A 14,026-nucleotide genomic window follows, 5' to 3' on the forward strand; every position below is an offset into this window, starting at 1 on the left:
GAATTGAGCTACTGGGGCGCATATTATCATTACTATCATAAATATATAATAGCTTGATATCTGGTAATCGTAGACTCCTTCCTTCTGTACCATAGTCTGTAGGGGATAACAAAAAAGTCCTGGTTTTTTTCTACTTATGTTGCCAAAAAAATAATAATCTATTACTCACTATATGATGTGAAAGTCTTTAGTAGGATGCGTAGGGCTTGACGTAGAGAAGGTGGGGTAATAACTTCATTTTTATGCTTATATATATCATAGTCTTTCACTGGAGAAGGTCCTCATTCTTTCTAAACCAAAATTATATAATCAAGCAAAGCAACGAAATTTTAATCATAGTCCAATATTGAGATTGTCTTACCACCATGTTTCATTGCCAACCTAGAAGGACCGTGAAAGTATGCCAATCAGTTTACTCCCAAACATTAGGAGATATGTAATTAGGTAGGGAGGAGGAGGACCCAAAGCGATATGCTGGTGACTCCATTTGCATCACTGGTAACACCCAAAATGTGTGGTCAAGCCTAGAAAAGAGAAGGGGTATGCCAGTCTGTATCAATGCGTGCCAAGCTGACTGACCGCTTCTGTCCAGTGTCCTCTGCGTGGTACAACAGGGAATGAAATTGGGACAGCGTGGCAGCATGAATGGGCATTGTTTAGTTTAATAAACTGGAAGGCAGTGTGAGTGTCTAATGCGCGCACAGGCTTTTGTGTGCTTGAAATGTATACAGATTGTAGATTAATTTATTCTGCATGATATATTATGCTAGGTATATATGGACTCACTTGTGGCAGTCTATGCAGTTGCTGTAGGCCCAAGGCTGTAAAGACATGAGAGAGATCAACCAGCGGAGACAAGACATCTGTCATGCCATTCAGTACAGCAATACGTTTAAAAGAGAATTCCCAGATCTATCCATTTTGAGCTGGGATTAAGGTAAACCCAGGGCCAGTTTACAGAAAATTATGATTATCTTCCACTGCTTATTGTAGTTGCATACTTCTGGAAGCGTTCTCAAACTGATGTTTGAGAAGGCTTGTTATTGCATGCAGAGGCAGCTTGCTTAATTGACGTAGATCCATGACCGCTCAAGTGATCAAAGTATATGCAACGCATATTCTAAACTAGTGATCTCTCAACTTGCTAGATGTTTATGATCTACACTTCATATGGTATATAGCTAGCTAGCTGATCATCATGGAAAATAGACTTCAGATATATCTGGTTTGGAAAAGTTAACGATCACTGTTTTAAAACTATGTACTTTTTGTTTCTCACAGAAGCCCATGCAACATTTGGCCGTCTCATTTGCTTTATGCCTTGTACAATAATTCTGATTATCTCTATAAATAGATAATAGTTCTGTTTCTTAGTTCATTGTTAACTTTACACAAATCCATGTAATTTATGCTGTCTACCTTTTAAAACCTTAATCTACTGTGATGTACAATAATGCTATTTGTTCACATTCTCTTGTTCTAAAGGAAATTCTTGGAAGCTCTGTGTTTCCAAACTAAGAATACCTTTTTAGTGTTTGACATTTTGCATGACCATATTATGTCTCCTCCATTAAATGAAGAAGTCTCACGGCTTAGTCAAGTATTTTGACATGTACTTTCTAAGTATTCTGTTTGCCATTTGTGTCTAAAGTGCTCTCTATTTCCACTTTAGGTTTTTTCCATTCTCTCAAAGGCAAATTTTCCCCCATCTAATGTAATGCCCAATCAATGTAGTGACCAGCACGCTGGAGCGGTGATGCAGACAACATTCCATAAAGACCTGTGTTCCAGTCTTCACCTTAATCCAAAGGACATGTCACTGCAGGAACATCACAAAATAGTTGAAAAACTTCCTATGGCTATGCCACCTGGTTCTCCCCTTCATTCAAGAGGATCCATAGCTCAAAATTCCAATAGCATCCAGGATACGCAATCTGTAGAACTTGCCTTCAGCTCCCTGCACAGCCCAGGTGACCTTTCACAGCAAAGACATAATACTCTCATAAAGCCTCCATCCAGAAGTGGGTCACAGCCGCTTCCCCAACAGTTACAAACATGCAGTGCAACCATGGGAACAACTCCGACTGGTCACATCGCTGGTGATCTGAACACAGAAGGACCCTCAATACAATCATGTTATGAACCTCTGGGGAATCTTGTAATGGATCCTACCTCAGGGCTTCTTTACACTGAAGAACTGAACCATAAACTCCCTCCGAAAGACCTGGAACAACAAGCAATTAGTCTAGATGAAATGGAAACATGCAATGACTCGAGCAGTAATGAGCTCAATGAATCAGATGAGAACGGAAAGGATTCACTGGATAAAAGGTAGGAGCTTTCATTAAATGTTAAGTAGTAGAATAAATGCATAAAATCAAGAAATTATAAATTGAAACATCTTTTAGTAAGGAGATATTAAAGACACAAATCACTGCATGATGTGCATTGTAAATCATATTGACATGAAATAAATCTGTAGAGGGGTACCATCTGGTAAGCAGATATAAACTGTTATCTTCAAACCTAGATCATTTTATTAAAGGGACACTCCAGACCTCTAATCAACTGGCTTTCTTTAAAGCTTTATGTGTGAAGTGTGTCCTATTTATTTCATTTTGCAAAAAGTGCAGATTTCAATAGAAATTGACACTTTTATAAATGAACCTGGCTACACTCCCCTGACTTTCAAGCAGACAACTGGTCTTGTTAATTCCTGGTTAGCTCAGTGGAGCTAAACTCCAGAGGCAGCAATTGCTCAGAGCACCTTGCAAAGATTTCTCGTTGAGCTGCATTGGGAAGTCTGTGATTGGACAGTCGCAGAAAGCCTAGACAGAGTTTAAAGGGGAGGGTTTGCAAAGCAGCAGACAAGATAACATTTTGCAAGTTGTTTTTAGATCTACACCAATGAAAAAATGCATAATTAAACGCATTCAAGTTTTCTTTTGGGTATATCCACTAAATGTTTATTTTTTTTAATTCTTTTTATTTATTTATTTTGTATTTAGACCATGGAGTGTCCCTTTTCATATGAGAACAGTTTTTTTGTTTTTTTTCTGTACTATATATATATATATATATAATATAACATTTTTCTTTGTTGAGCACTTTAATAAGTTGTACAAAACAAGATGCAATTATGATCTTTGGATTTCAGTGATCACATAGCATCGTAACTCTGTTCAGTAGTAATGCTGTGGATCACTGTGGGGTTCAGATTAACTTTCTAAGAAGTCTGCAGAAATGGGGACTTTGCTCCACAGGACCATGTGCAACTCTCTGAAGATGAACTGTTTTTGTTGTATTTAATGCTTTCAGCCCTGTGCTTGGCTTTCCGAGGTTCCACTGCCTTACTTGCTAACTAAATATAATGGTACTTAGTCATACTGTTCATTATATTGCATACCCCAAGCCGGGTTATCTAACCCCTTAACCACCTAATTTTTGTTGGGTGTCAGTGTGTGTTTTTTTTCCTTTCTCATCATGAATAAAGCTTAATAAAATAAATTGACCAATCCATGACCTAAACCATGATTACAATTTTAGAATATATTCAGTACAATGCAGCTTTATGCTATATACAGTGATGCATTAGGTTTATGGCTGCCTTTCTGTTAAATGCTGCGAATACAGAGTTCAAGTCCCTTTCTGCCGGCCGTATAACTCCAATTCTGGCAGCATCATTGGGAGGTCATTATCCAGGCTGGCTTATGTCAGTTCTGTGCATATTGGACAACGGTTGTCCACACAACCAGCATGGTGGTGACATGCATCCCCCTCCACTGTTCTTTTGTTGTTGGAGTAACTCTTTAAGCCAGTTAAGGCCATACGACCCCATGCAATTTACTGTACTTGCACATACATATATCTCCAACAAGCCATTCACCTCGTAACACAATCATTAATACATTTATACATGGATACATTCATACAATTATGATATATTCATACAATTATTTTTATATATATATATATACACACACAATAACACAGTCTCATACATAAATACATGCACACTGTTACATACACAATTATCAAACCGTCTTCAACCCTCCTGCCCCAATTTTATCTTATGCCTGCCTGCACCTGGGCGCAGTATAGGCTGAATTTGGCAAAGTCCTTGAATTTAGTGATGAAAATGCTGCATAGCCGTGCCTTCCCTCACGCTCACTTCGTCCTGCTTCGTCTTTGGCAGCCGACATTGTAATAGTCCGTGGGAGTAGATAAATGACTCCTAACATGCTCACTGCAATTTCATTCTGACACATCACAACTGGCCAACTAGATGTAATGTGTCTGAATTTTTAGTAACTACTGAGTAGATTATAGCCCCATAGTTTCAGTATTTAGACAGGCTTTGGACATTAGAAGTATCGTCATTGGGAGAACACTAGTGGCCTTTTTTATGTGATCGATATTTTAGTTCCAGCAGTGACCATTTAAGTACCCCAAGGAACCGTCAAATAAAAATAATTTTATTTTCCATGTATTTTAGGACTCAAAAATAAAAACTTTTAAAATCATTTGTATTTTACAAATTTTATTGTTTAATTAAATATTTTACAGGTGTTAAAAAAAATACAAACAAATATACAAAAATATCTTCCAAAAAAAAAAAATTGTTCCGTCTTAAACAATACTTAAGCAATTGTAACTCGCTATTTGTGTTATGAGTTATGTTATTCTGTAACACGAAGCAATCTATTTAAATAGCACGTTGGATGATATAGAAGTACTAAGTACAATATAAGCTATAATGGTGATTGCTGTTTCCCAGAGCTGCCACATTGACCTACATACCATAATTCACTTATTAGTGCTTAGATACCAAGGTACCTCAATTAGGAACTCGTGTTTCTTAGTGATGTTGCCACTGGTTTTATTTAACCCCTCAAGGACCAAGCTTGATTTGCCTGACTTTCATTTAAGGACCAAAGCAATTTGTGCAAATTTGCAGTGTCTGTGTGCGTTCAACCGCAATTTCCATCTCTCATTTATTGCACAAATACATATTATATACCCTTTTTTTTTAAAGGACAAAAGGGCTTTAATTTCATGTGACATTCATATATAAATGCATAGAATACATATATATTTTTAAAAATACAAAAAAAGCCAAAACAACTTTTATAAAAAATAAAATAAAAAAATCTCTCCGTTTTGGCAATAATTAGTGCAGCTTATGAAAAGTAATTCAAAATAAATTTTTTATTTGTCCTGATTTAGAGTACATAATAAGTCTATTTTTGGAAGTTACAAGTCACAAAATATAAGGAGTAAAATAAAATTTCGATGTGAAGCGATTTTAGAATTTGGTAGGTTTGTCAAGTTTAATAGCATCACAGAAAACACAATTACCACACAAGTAAATATTTGTATAAAATGGTCATCTCAGATGATTTACCAAAGGGTGTTTTGACACGGTTTTCTTAGCCATTTAACTGCCAATCTCTGCTGAATAATATAGTAATATACAGTTTTTTTTCTGATTTCTAACATATACACCTACATCAAGGTGTTTTTTAATTGTGTATTTCATAAACCCGTTGTGTGCTACTCCTGTACAAAACTCAATATTATGTTCAGCTACATTTTCTGAGGACAGTGAAACCCCAACCAGCATTTCTCAACCTGTAGTAAGCATAACCCCAGAGGTACAAACCAATTCACCCCACCCCAGGGGTATGCAAAAACACAAAATTCCATAATGGCGGAACTACCACCGGTGCCCGCAGGTTAATGGGGCCCATCAGGTGGCTGATGCAATTAGGGCAACCTGACTGACAGAACCGCAGTGCATGACTTTAACAACACAGGCCCCTGTAATATTGCAGCGCTCCTCCCAGCTAAAACAGATCAAGTCGTGCAGGAGAGAGAGGAGGAAATGGGGGGGGGGGAGGGGGGAGGCGGACCGGCAGAGCAAGCCCCTAATTCCCAACAGCCCCATTCAGCAGAAGCCACCCTCCTGCACCGAAAACGTAGGAAACTGGAGGGTGGATAATATGTTGACATGTATGTGTGTCTTTGTCTGTGTGTCTGCATGTATGTCAGTGTTTGTATCTGTAGGCATGTTAGTGTGTGTGTTATTGTTTGTATATGTGTGTCTGCATCTATGTGTGTGGCAGCGTTTGGATCTGTGTCTGTGCATTCACATGTATGGCAGTGTTTGTGTCTGTGTGATTGTGCATCTGTGTGTGTGTGTGTGTGTGTGTATGTGTATATATATATATATATTTATATTATTTGTGTTCGGGGCATTCTCATATGATATGGCATACTCTGGTGGAGAGTAATACAATAAAAGGAAATAGTCGGTTGAGGTGTGCCGAAACCGATGTATGCTGTAGGCCGCTAAATAAAGTGGGCAAAAAGATAAAGCAAGATAACCATTTATTCGGTAAACATAAAACATCAAATACATACACATTAATTAGGAAGACATTTTAATGAAAGCCTTCCTAAGTTCTTGGATTGGGTGTGGGATGTAGGTGGCGTAAGCTGAGGACTTCCACCGACCCAGTGTTTTAATGACATGAACGGGAACGTTTTGGCTAGAGGCTGTGGAGGCTGCTCCGATTCTGAAGGAGTGCCCCGAGTAGCTACTAGGGTTCAGACCAAGCCGGGTGATAAGCATTCGAACGTAGAGCATGATCTTTGCCGTGGTGAGGATGATACCGTGCAACATTAGTAGAGGTTTTGCTGGTTGTGATGATTGCGTGGCTACGAAAACGTCTAGTGCTTTTACTGGGCACCAACTGTTACCCGTGGGGTAGTAGTTTATGTGAACTGGTTCCCCCCTCTGACTTGTCTTAGTCTTAGGTAGAGACAGGACGTAGTAGTCTGTGTGTTTCGTGAGATGTGACGTGAGGAGGCACCCTTGGCTATGTAGTTGGCCACTAACGGTGAATTCTCGTGGTCTGAGAAACCCATAAAAGGCCAGATACATGGCGGTTTTAATAACCGTATTTGTATTGGGTTCAAATGGTGCCTGATCGAGTAGGTTGGACAATGATTTGAACATCTCTATGTCAATAGCCAATCTTTTGAGTGTTGATGGACCGTCTGCCTTTGCTATACCCTTCAGTAATGTGCGGATGGGGTATGAGGTTAAGAACCCTTTGTGGTTAGGAAAGGAGTAGTACATGTGGTGTTGTATCCCCGTGAGGTAAAGCTTAATGGTGTTGTGTGAGAATTTTAACTTAAGGTGGCAAAAGGATGCAAAAGCCATTAGTGACGATACCTCGAACCAGTTGGTTAGGTGATGGTCAGACATGAAACGTTTATACAGGTGGAATGCTCTATGATATGAGTGTTGAGTGCTAGTGGACAAAGCTAATTTGTGAGGCTGTGCTGAAGTAGTACATCTACTCCATGACAAGGTCTTGGAAGATTGGAGCTGGGGTTGCCAAGCGAGCTGCTGAGGGTAGGGACCGTCTGAAAGCCTGAAATTGAAAGCGAGATAGCTGGTCAGCTGCCGTATTGTCTCTGCCAGGAACATGAGAGCATACAATTTGGAAGTGATGGGTAGCTGCCAGCCATGTCAGTTTCCTAATGAAGTTCATAATTATCAAAGAGGAAGAGCGGCCTTTGTTGATAATGTGGCATATTGCCATGTTATCAGAGAAACGGCGTACTGACTGACCTTCCCACAACCTACACCAAGTGACAGCAGCGGCAACTATTGGGTATACCTCAAAGAGGGCCGAGTTAGTGTGAAACCCCTCAATACCCTGTGTTTCTGTTGGCCACGTCCCCCAGAGCCAATTTGTGCCAAAAATGGCCGCATATCCTGCGGATGATGCTGCGTCTGTCCAAATGACAGGTGACTGAGAATCCAGCTGTGGAAGGAACATGCTCCTACCATTCCAGTCAGAGAGGAATTTGTACCACATCTGAAGGTCGGCAGTCGCAGGGCAGTCCAAGGATATGCGGGCATAGTCGTTGGCGAAGGTGGGGAACAGGGCGAGGAGCCTGGAAATGAAAGACCTGCCCTGGGGGATTATGCGCATGGCGAAATTCAGTGAGCCTAACAGTGATTGAAGTTCCTTACGGTTGCATGACCCTCTGTGCATGTAGTGGTTAATGTCATGTAGGATATTATCAATCTTTGTACTAGGGAGGCTGGCCATCATCGTTGCTGAATCCAGCAGAATACCTAGAAAATTGATGGCTGTGTCTGGACCTTCAGTTTTGGTGGGTGATACGGGGACCCCGAGTGCGGTGAATAGTTTGACAGCTTTGTCTAGGCTACACGGGGGGTTGGTATTGGCTTCGATGAACAGGAAATCATCCAGATAGTGTATCACATTTTGGCACCTACAGGTATTAAGGAGGAGCCAACACAAAGCTTCTGCGAATGTGTCAAAGATCCTTGGACTACTCTTGGCCCCAAACGTGAGTTTTGTGAAGAAGTAGTAGGCTTCTTGCCACTTAACTCCAGGCAGGTGCCATAATGAGGGGTGTATAGGTAACAGTTTAAAAGCATTGACTATATCAGTCTTGCTAAGCCAGGCCCCCACCCCTGCTGACCTGATAGCTGAAATAGCGTGGTCAATAGTGGAGTACTGTAATGAAAACTCCTCAGAAGGAATCAGTGAATTTAGGCTGGGGATGGCTGAAGAGTGAGGTGCAGATAGGTCAATGATGAGCCTTTGTTTATCTGAATTTTTACTTGAGACCAGCCCGATAGGGTTAGTTCTCCAGCTGGAGTAGGGGGGATTACCAAAAGGCCCAATGACAAATCCCTGGTCCACTTCCAATTGTAGCAAGTTAGTGACTGCCGTAGGGTTATTAGTGGCTGACTGTAAATTGTGACATTCTAACACCCCTGTTGGCATGTAAATAAGCCCTGTGTGAAACCCGTGGGTGAGACCTGTGCATAAAAATTCCACCAGGTGTTTAGAGGGGTGAGAGGACAGCATGTGTTCAAATACAGGAACGTTCACTGGAGACAAATAAGGTTTCTGATACATTTTATTTGTGCACATGGACTTCGCGTGTGCCCCAAAACAGTGTGAGCACACGTGTAATAAGCGGCAAGCGCTGTAACCACAGGAGCCTTCATTAAAGTTGTTGCAAATTTGTGACTTGCCTAAGTACACTACCGGACGACCCAATTTGCCTCTGGTCTGTTTCTCAGTTTTAAAGGGGTGCTGTACGGACGTGCTGGGAGCGCTGTCCGGGCAGAGAGGGCACAAATAGGCTGAGTGAGCGGGTGACGTGCATATGGCACAAGCTGGTGTCCTGAGCCCCGCAAAGTGCCTAAGGAACAGTTCATTGTCCAGTTGGCTCCAATCCATCTGGATGCCATACTGGGACAATGTGGCTGACACTTTAGACGAAAAAGACTTGTGGTAGTCGTAAAAAGTGTAACCACCATATTTGCTACCCAGGTCCACCAGCTTATGCATATATAAGTCCAGTTCCTCTCTCCTATGCGGATGGACTGTGCACAGGATATCCCTAAAGATACCAAAAGACAGGACAAAATCGGGAATGGTCAACTTCTTACTGAGTCTGGGGTCTCTGGCTTTTAGAACAACAGAGATGTCCCCGTAGTCGTAAGAGCGGTTTTCCACTACATCCTGGGAGGCAATGAGCAACGAGACCAAGTTAACGTCCTTGCCCTCCAGGATGTCTTTTTTTAAGATTAGCCGGAACCATGTGGGCAGGGTTAATAACGTGTGCTGCTGCTTTGTTAGGTATAGGATTACCCGCTATTTCTGTGGGTATGACCGGGGCTGCTACAACGAGAGGCACCGGTGGCTCTATGGTGGAGCTGCGTGCTTCCAGCCTTTCCAGTCTGTCGTTGACCTTCCCCATAGAAGAAATTAGGGAGGCAACCATAGCATGGAGGGTCGGGTCTTGGGAGCTACTAGTGCCTTCCCCCGCGTCCGTACTAAGGGTGTTTGTTCTAAGCAGTTTGAACAGTTCTGCTTTCCTGGCCGTGGCCGGGAAAGGGATACTGCGTTTGCGCAACTCCGCCGTGATGTGAGGGATAGTCCACGATCTGATGGACGAGGGACTTCCTATGTCGTCCTTACGTGTCGGGGTAAGTGACCTAGCCGGGGTGCTAGGGACTGACATATCATCACCATCATCTGGGAGCAGGGACATACTGAAAGTAATAACAGGTATTGTTGGTGGTTTGTTGAGGAATAGCCGGTAGCTAGCTAGTGCCAGATGGCGAAAAATTAAAACTAGGTTTCGTGGCAGGTGAGGCCCTGATAGTGCCAAGTGGCTAGAGAGGCTCTATCTATGAGTTGGCGCGAGGGGTATGGTAACCTGCCCAGTGAAACAGGATGTTGCCTCTCCAAGGGTAAGATAGGGATGGAAAAGTGGGGGGGGGGGGGTTGGTAGTGACAGGTGTCGCCCTCTCTATATAATTGCGAGGCGGCTAGCTATGATTTGGCCCGAGGGGCGTAACGTACCTCGAAGTGGAGGATGGGAGTTGGCCTCGCGGACCTCTATGAACTAAGGGGCAGGGAATTAACTACCGTGGCCTTGTAGGAAAAAAAAAAACGTGTGAACAACATACCTGCAGAAAATTGAGCAACCGGTTCTGTGTAAGAGAATTCGGGTGTCTCTTGAGTAGGGGGGGTTTAGCTTAGGTGGACCGTCCGAGGGTATGCGGATTCCTGGGGGTATGAGAATGTTAAGAGAATGTACTCTCATGTGGAAGAGATAGATATAGATATAGATATAGATATAGATATATAGATATATAGATATATAGATATATATATATAACATAGGCGTAGTAAGAGTTCTGGGGAGGATTGCAGCGAAATATCGTCCCCCCTCAAACGTACAAAATGCATGTTAAGACTTAGCGTTTGTTATATTTGCAGAATAACACTCAACATATCTTTAACCTGTAATAAGTAACCATATATGATGTGTATTATATATAACAAGCAGATCATACATTCACATTTAAGCAGTGTAAAGTTTAATTTTTAACCAGCATCCTATTTATTAGTATATGTGTAAAACAGATGGCTTATATAAATTACTTAATGTAAGTTAAATACTAATATTTCATCTATATATATATATATATATATATATACACACCAGTTTAAACATTCCCCCAGAAATGCATATTTCACATACATATACCAGTTTAATATACCAGTTTATACCAGTTTAACCCCTTAAGGACACATGACATGTGTGACATGTCATGATTCCCTTTTATTCCAGAAGTTTGGTCCTTAAGGGGCTAAACCTACTGAAATAGCTTATAAATGTCTAAACGAAATGGTGGTAGTTGGTTGAACTAAGGGTCAACCAGTAGCAGTACGTGCCCTTTAAGGGGGGCATACCCCCTTATGTGGTCGGGGGGGAACCGGGCCCCTTGTAGGGGTCTATGGAAATGAGAGTTCCTTCCCTCCCCCCTCCCTCCCCTGCTCCAAGACTCCCCCTGTGGCCGGAAAACAGAGACTCCTACGTGGTAATGGAGTCTCTGTTATGTGTGCCTGTGTGGGAGCTCTGCTTACCGCACCGGACCGGGTGGCGAGGAGGGCAAAAAACAGCCGTTCGAGCCGGAATGGGAGCCGGTGGAGCGGACGGAAGTCGGCGCGTGACGTCAGAAGAGGGCGACGCGTCTCGCCGGAAATGACGAAATTCACCAGGAAGTCGGAACAACGGAGGCCTGCGGGTAACAGGCTGTTCGTCTAGACCAACGAAGGTAAGTGAGGGAAGGGGGGAGTCCCTTATGAAGGTCTATAGCCCCTCCCACAAATACAGGCCCTGCCTTCCAACATATTGTATGTGTGCGTTAAAAAAAAAAAAAATGCTGTATTGTTTCCGATTTGTGTCTTTTCATTGTTTGGAAAAAATAGGGGTATAGCAGATAGGATCCTTTGTCAAATACAAGCAAATAGGCTTCTTTATGATTCCTGTTAACATTGTGATTCCCCAGAATTGTTTTAAATTTAGAGACATTAGTGGGCTATTATGCTGCTTTACTGGCAGAAAATGACGCAGGGTTCTGGACAAGATACTACTCAGCATAGTGATGGGTTTGTGTTCCAATCTTCCCTAAAATGAAACCAAGAGGGCTGCACTCACCTGAACATGCATACATTATAGGGTACTGCTGCAGCCAATTCATTCAACACTCACTCATTAACTAAACCGCAATTTCAAGTCTCAGAATGTAATGGACTTATAAAAACTCACCTAGGCAACAAAATAATGGGGGTTTGGTTCCAGTATATATTCATACTGCCTGTCACAACGTCAATGTTCCCCATTCTTGGCAGGTCCTACTCTAGCAATCTAATGCTTGCTCTTGAGCCCAATTCACTTACTTGGGAAATGCTTCCTCCTGGCATTCTTTGCATGGTTAAATAGAGCCCTGGACTGAGGCTCCTGTGACAGGGAGGGGTGCAACACTGGGTAGTTGGCCTGAACTCCCAAATATAAATATATAAAACTAAGAGGGCTATACTCACCGGAACATGCATTATTAGGGTGCAGCTCATAGAGAAGTGTTTGGCTGTTTTCACCGCTCAGTGTGAGGTGGCAACAGACGTAATTATTGCATAGCATTGAATTTAGGCAGCCAGGCTGCCTTAATCACATGTTCTGGCAATAAAACTAGCCCCCAGCACACAAGAGCAAATATCTCCAAATTTGCAGAGTTTCAAGCAGAAATATTGCACATACAGATCCCTACCACCACGACCACTTCTAAAATCAGAAGTGGTCATTGCGGTTGGAGTAACCCTTTAAACTGCTTTGACTATAAATATGAAATTGTCTTTGAATTATTTTTCAATTCCCAACAATCCTCACTTTGGTAAATAACCCTGTTAATATTGTTCCACGGTTTTATTCTCATGAATAGGTGACAGACACCTGACGTACGGCCCGTTGTCCATAAGATATTAAATAGACTGTTTATACATGACCTGGTGTTTAGAACCAAATCCTACAGATGTCCGTTCCTAATGTTCTTTTAATGTTTGAGGACCGCCTGATTTAAATATGTAGACTTTTAAGATAATTCTTTCTGGATGTTCCATCTGTTTTACAATTTGTTTTGTTCCGCTTAAATATGCTGTTAAAATATCATTATATCAATATATTTATATCAATATATTTTGCTTGGGTACAATTTTTTTTTTTGGGGGGGGGGGGTATATATTATTTTGTCTCTTTATTTTTCAGTCATGTGTCGCAACACGATCTAAATGGCATTGTTGCGTTGGTTTCCTAGGTTACACCCACATACAAATATTTCATTCACCTCATCTATTTCACTATTTTAAAAATGAGTATCTCTGTATAATTGAACATTCTAGACAGTAATAATGAGCTGGAAAATGTCTATTTCTGGCATAGTCATGACTTGCCTTTTTCTAGTGTACAATTGTAGAAACTTACTAATAACAATTAATGCAACTAAAATGTAATGTAACCTGTAACATGAACAATGTATCTTATGTACACAGACTGGTTTCTAAACACATATTTATTGTAGTTTAACACCTTAAGGACGGCGGGCTTTTTATGCCGTCCTTTGTGGGGTGGCTCTAAACGCCAGTGGGCGGCATAGAACGTCCCCGCCGTCCATTGTACTCACCGGGTCCATACCGTTCCCCCAACGGCGGTCGCAAACCTGGGGTCTGCCTGGGAGCTCAGACAGACACACTCTGGCCCACCTGGCCCTCACTTCCTTGTGATCACATGGCCGGAATAGCCGGCTTATGCAGTGCCTGCAGGGGGTCTGCCTGAGCTCTGAGGCTGTCCCCCTAAAGCCTGCAAAAAAGTACTTTTATATGCACATACACTTACATAAAATAATATTCTAAGTGTATTTTAATATTAATATATGTAATATTAAAATACATGTAGAATGACGTTGGATATATATAGAGATATATATATATATAGATATATATATATATATACACACACTGCTCAAAAAAATAAAACATCCTAGATCTGAATGAATTAAATATTCTTCTGAAATACTTTGTTCTTTACATAGTTGAATGTGCTGACAACAAAATCA

The 14,026-nt window shown here is 41.5% G+C and overlaps 1 protein-coding gene across 3 annotated transcripts in view; it reads left to right on the forward strand.

Moving 5' to 3' along the window:
• The window catches only part of LOC134586648 (period circadian protein homolog 2-like), an 84,944-nt gene that overhangs the window by 21,305 nt on the left and 49,613 nt on the right, over positions 1-14,026 (forward strand). For 2 of the 3 annotated variants that reach the window (XM_063442336.1, XM_063442338.1), the window contains exon 2: positions 1,673-2,331. In XM_063442336.1, the coding sequence (XP_063298406.1) occupies positions 1,718-2,331 (614 nt within the window). In that variant the 5' untranslated portion in view covers positions 1,673-1,717. Of the gene's footprint in view, positions 1-802; positions 938-1,672; positions 2,332-14,026 lie in introns of those variants that run through there. The other variant, XM_063442337.1, reaches the window with a different exon arrangement.

Source organism: Pelobates fuscus, chromosome 2 (genome assembly GCF_036172605.1).
Source record: "Pelobates fuscus isolate aPelFus1 chromosome 2, aPelFus1.pri, whole genome shotgun sequence".
Classification (NCBI taxonomy): domain Eukaryota; kingdom Metazoa; phylum Chordata; class Amphibia; order Anura; family Pelobatidae; genus Pelobates; species Pelobates fuscus.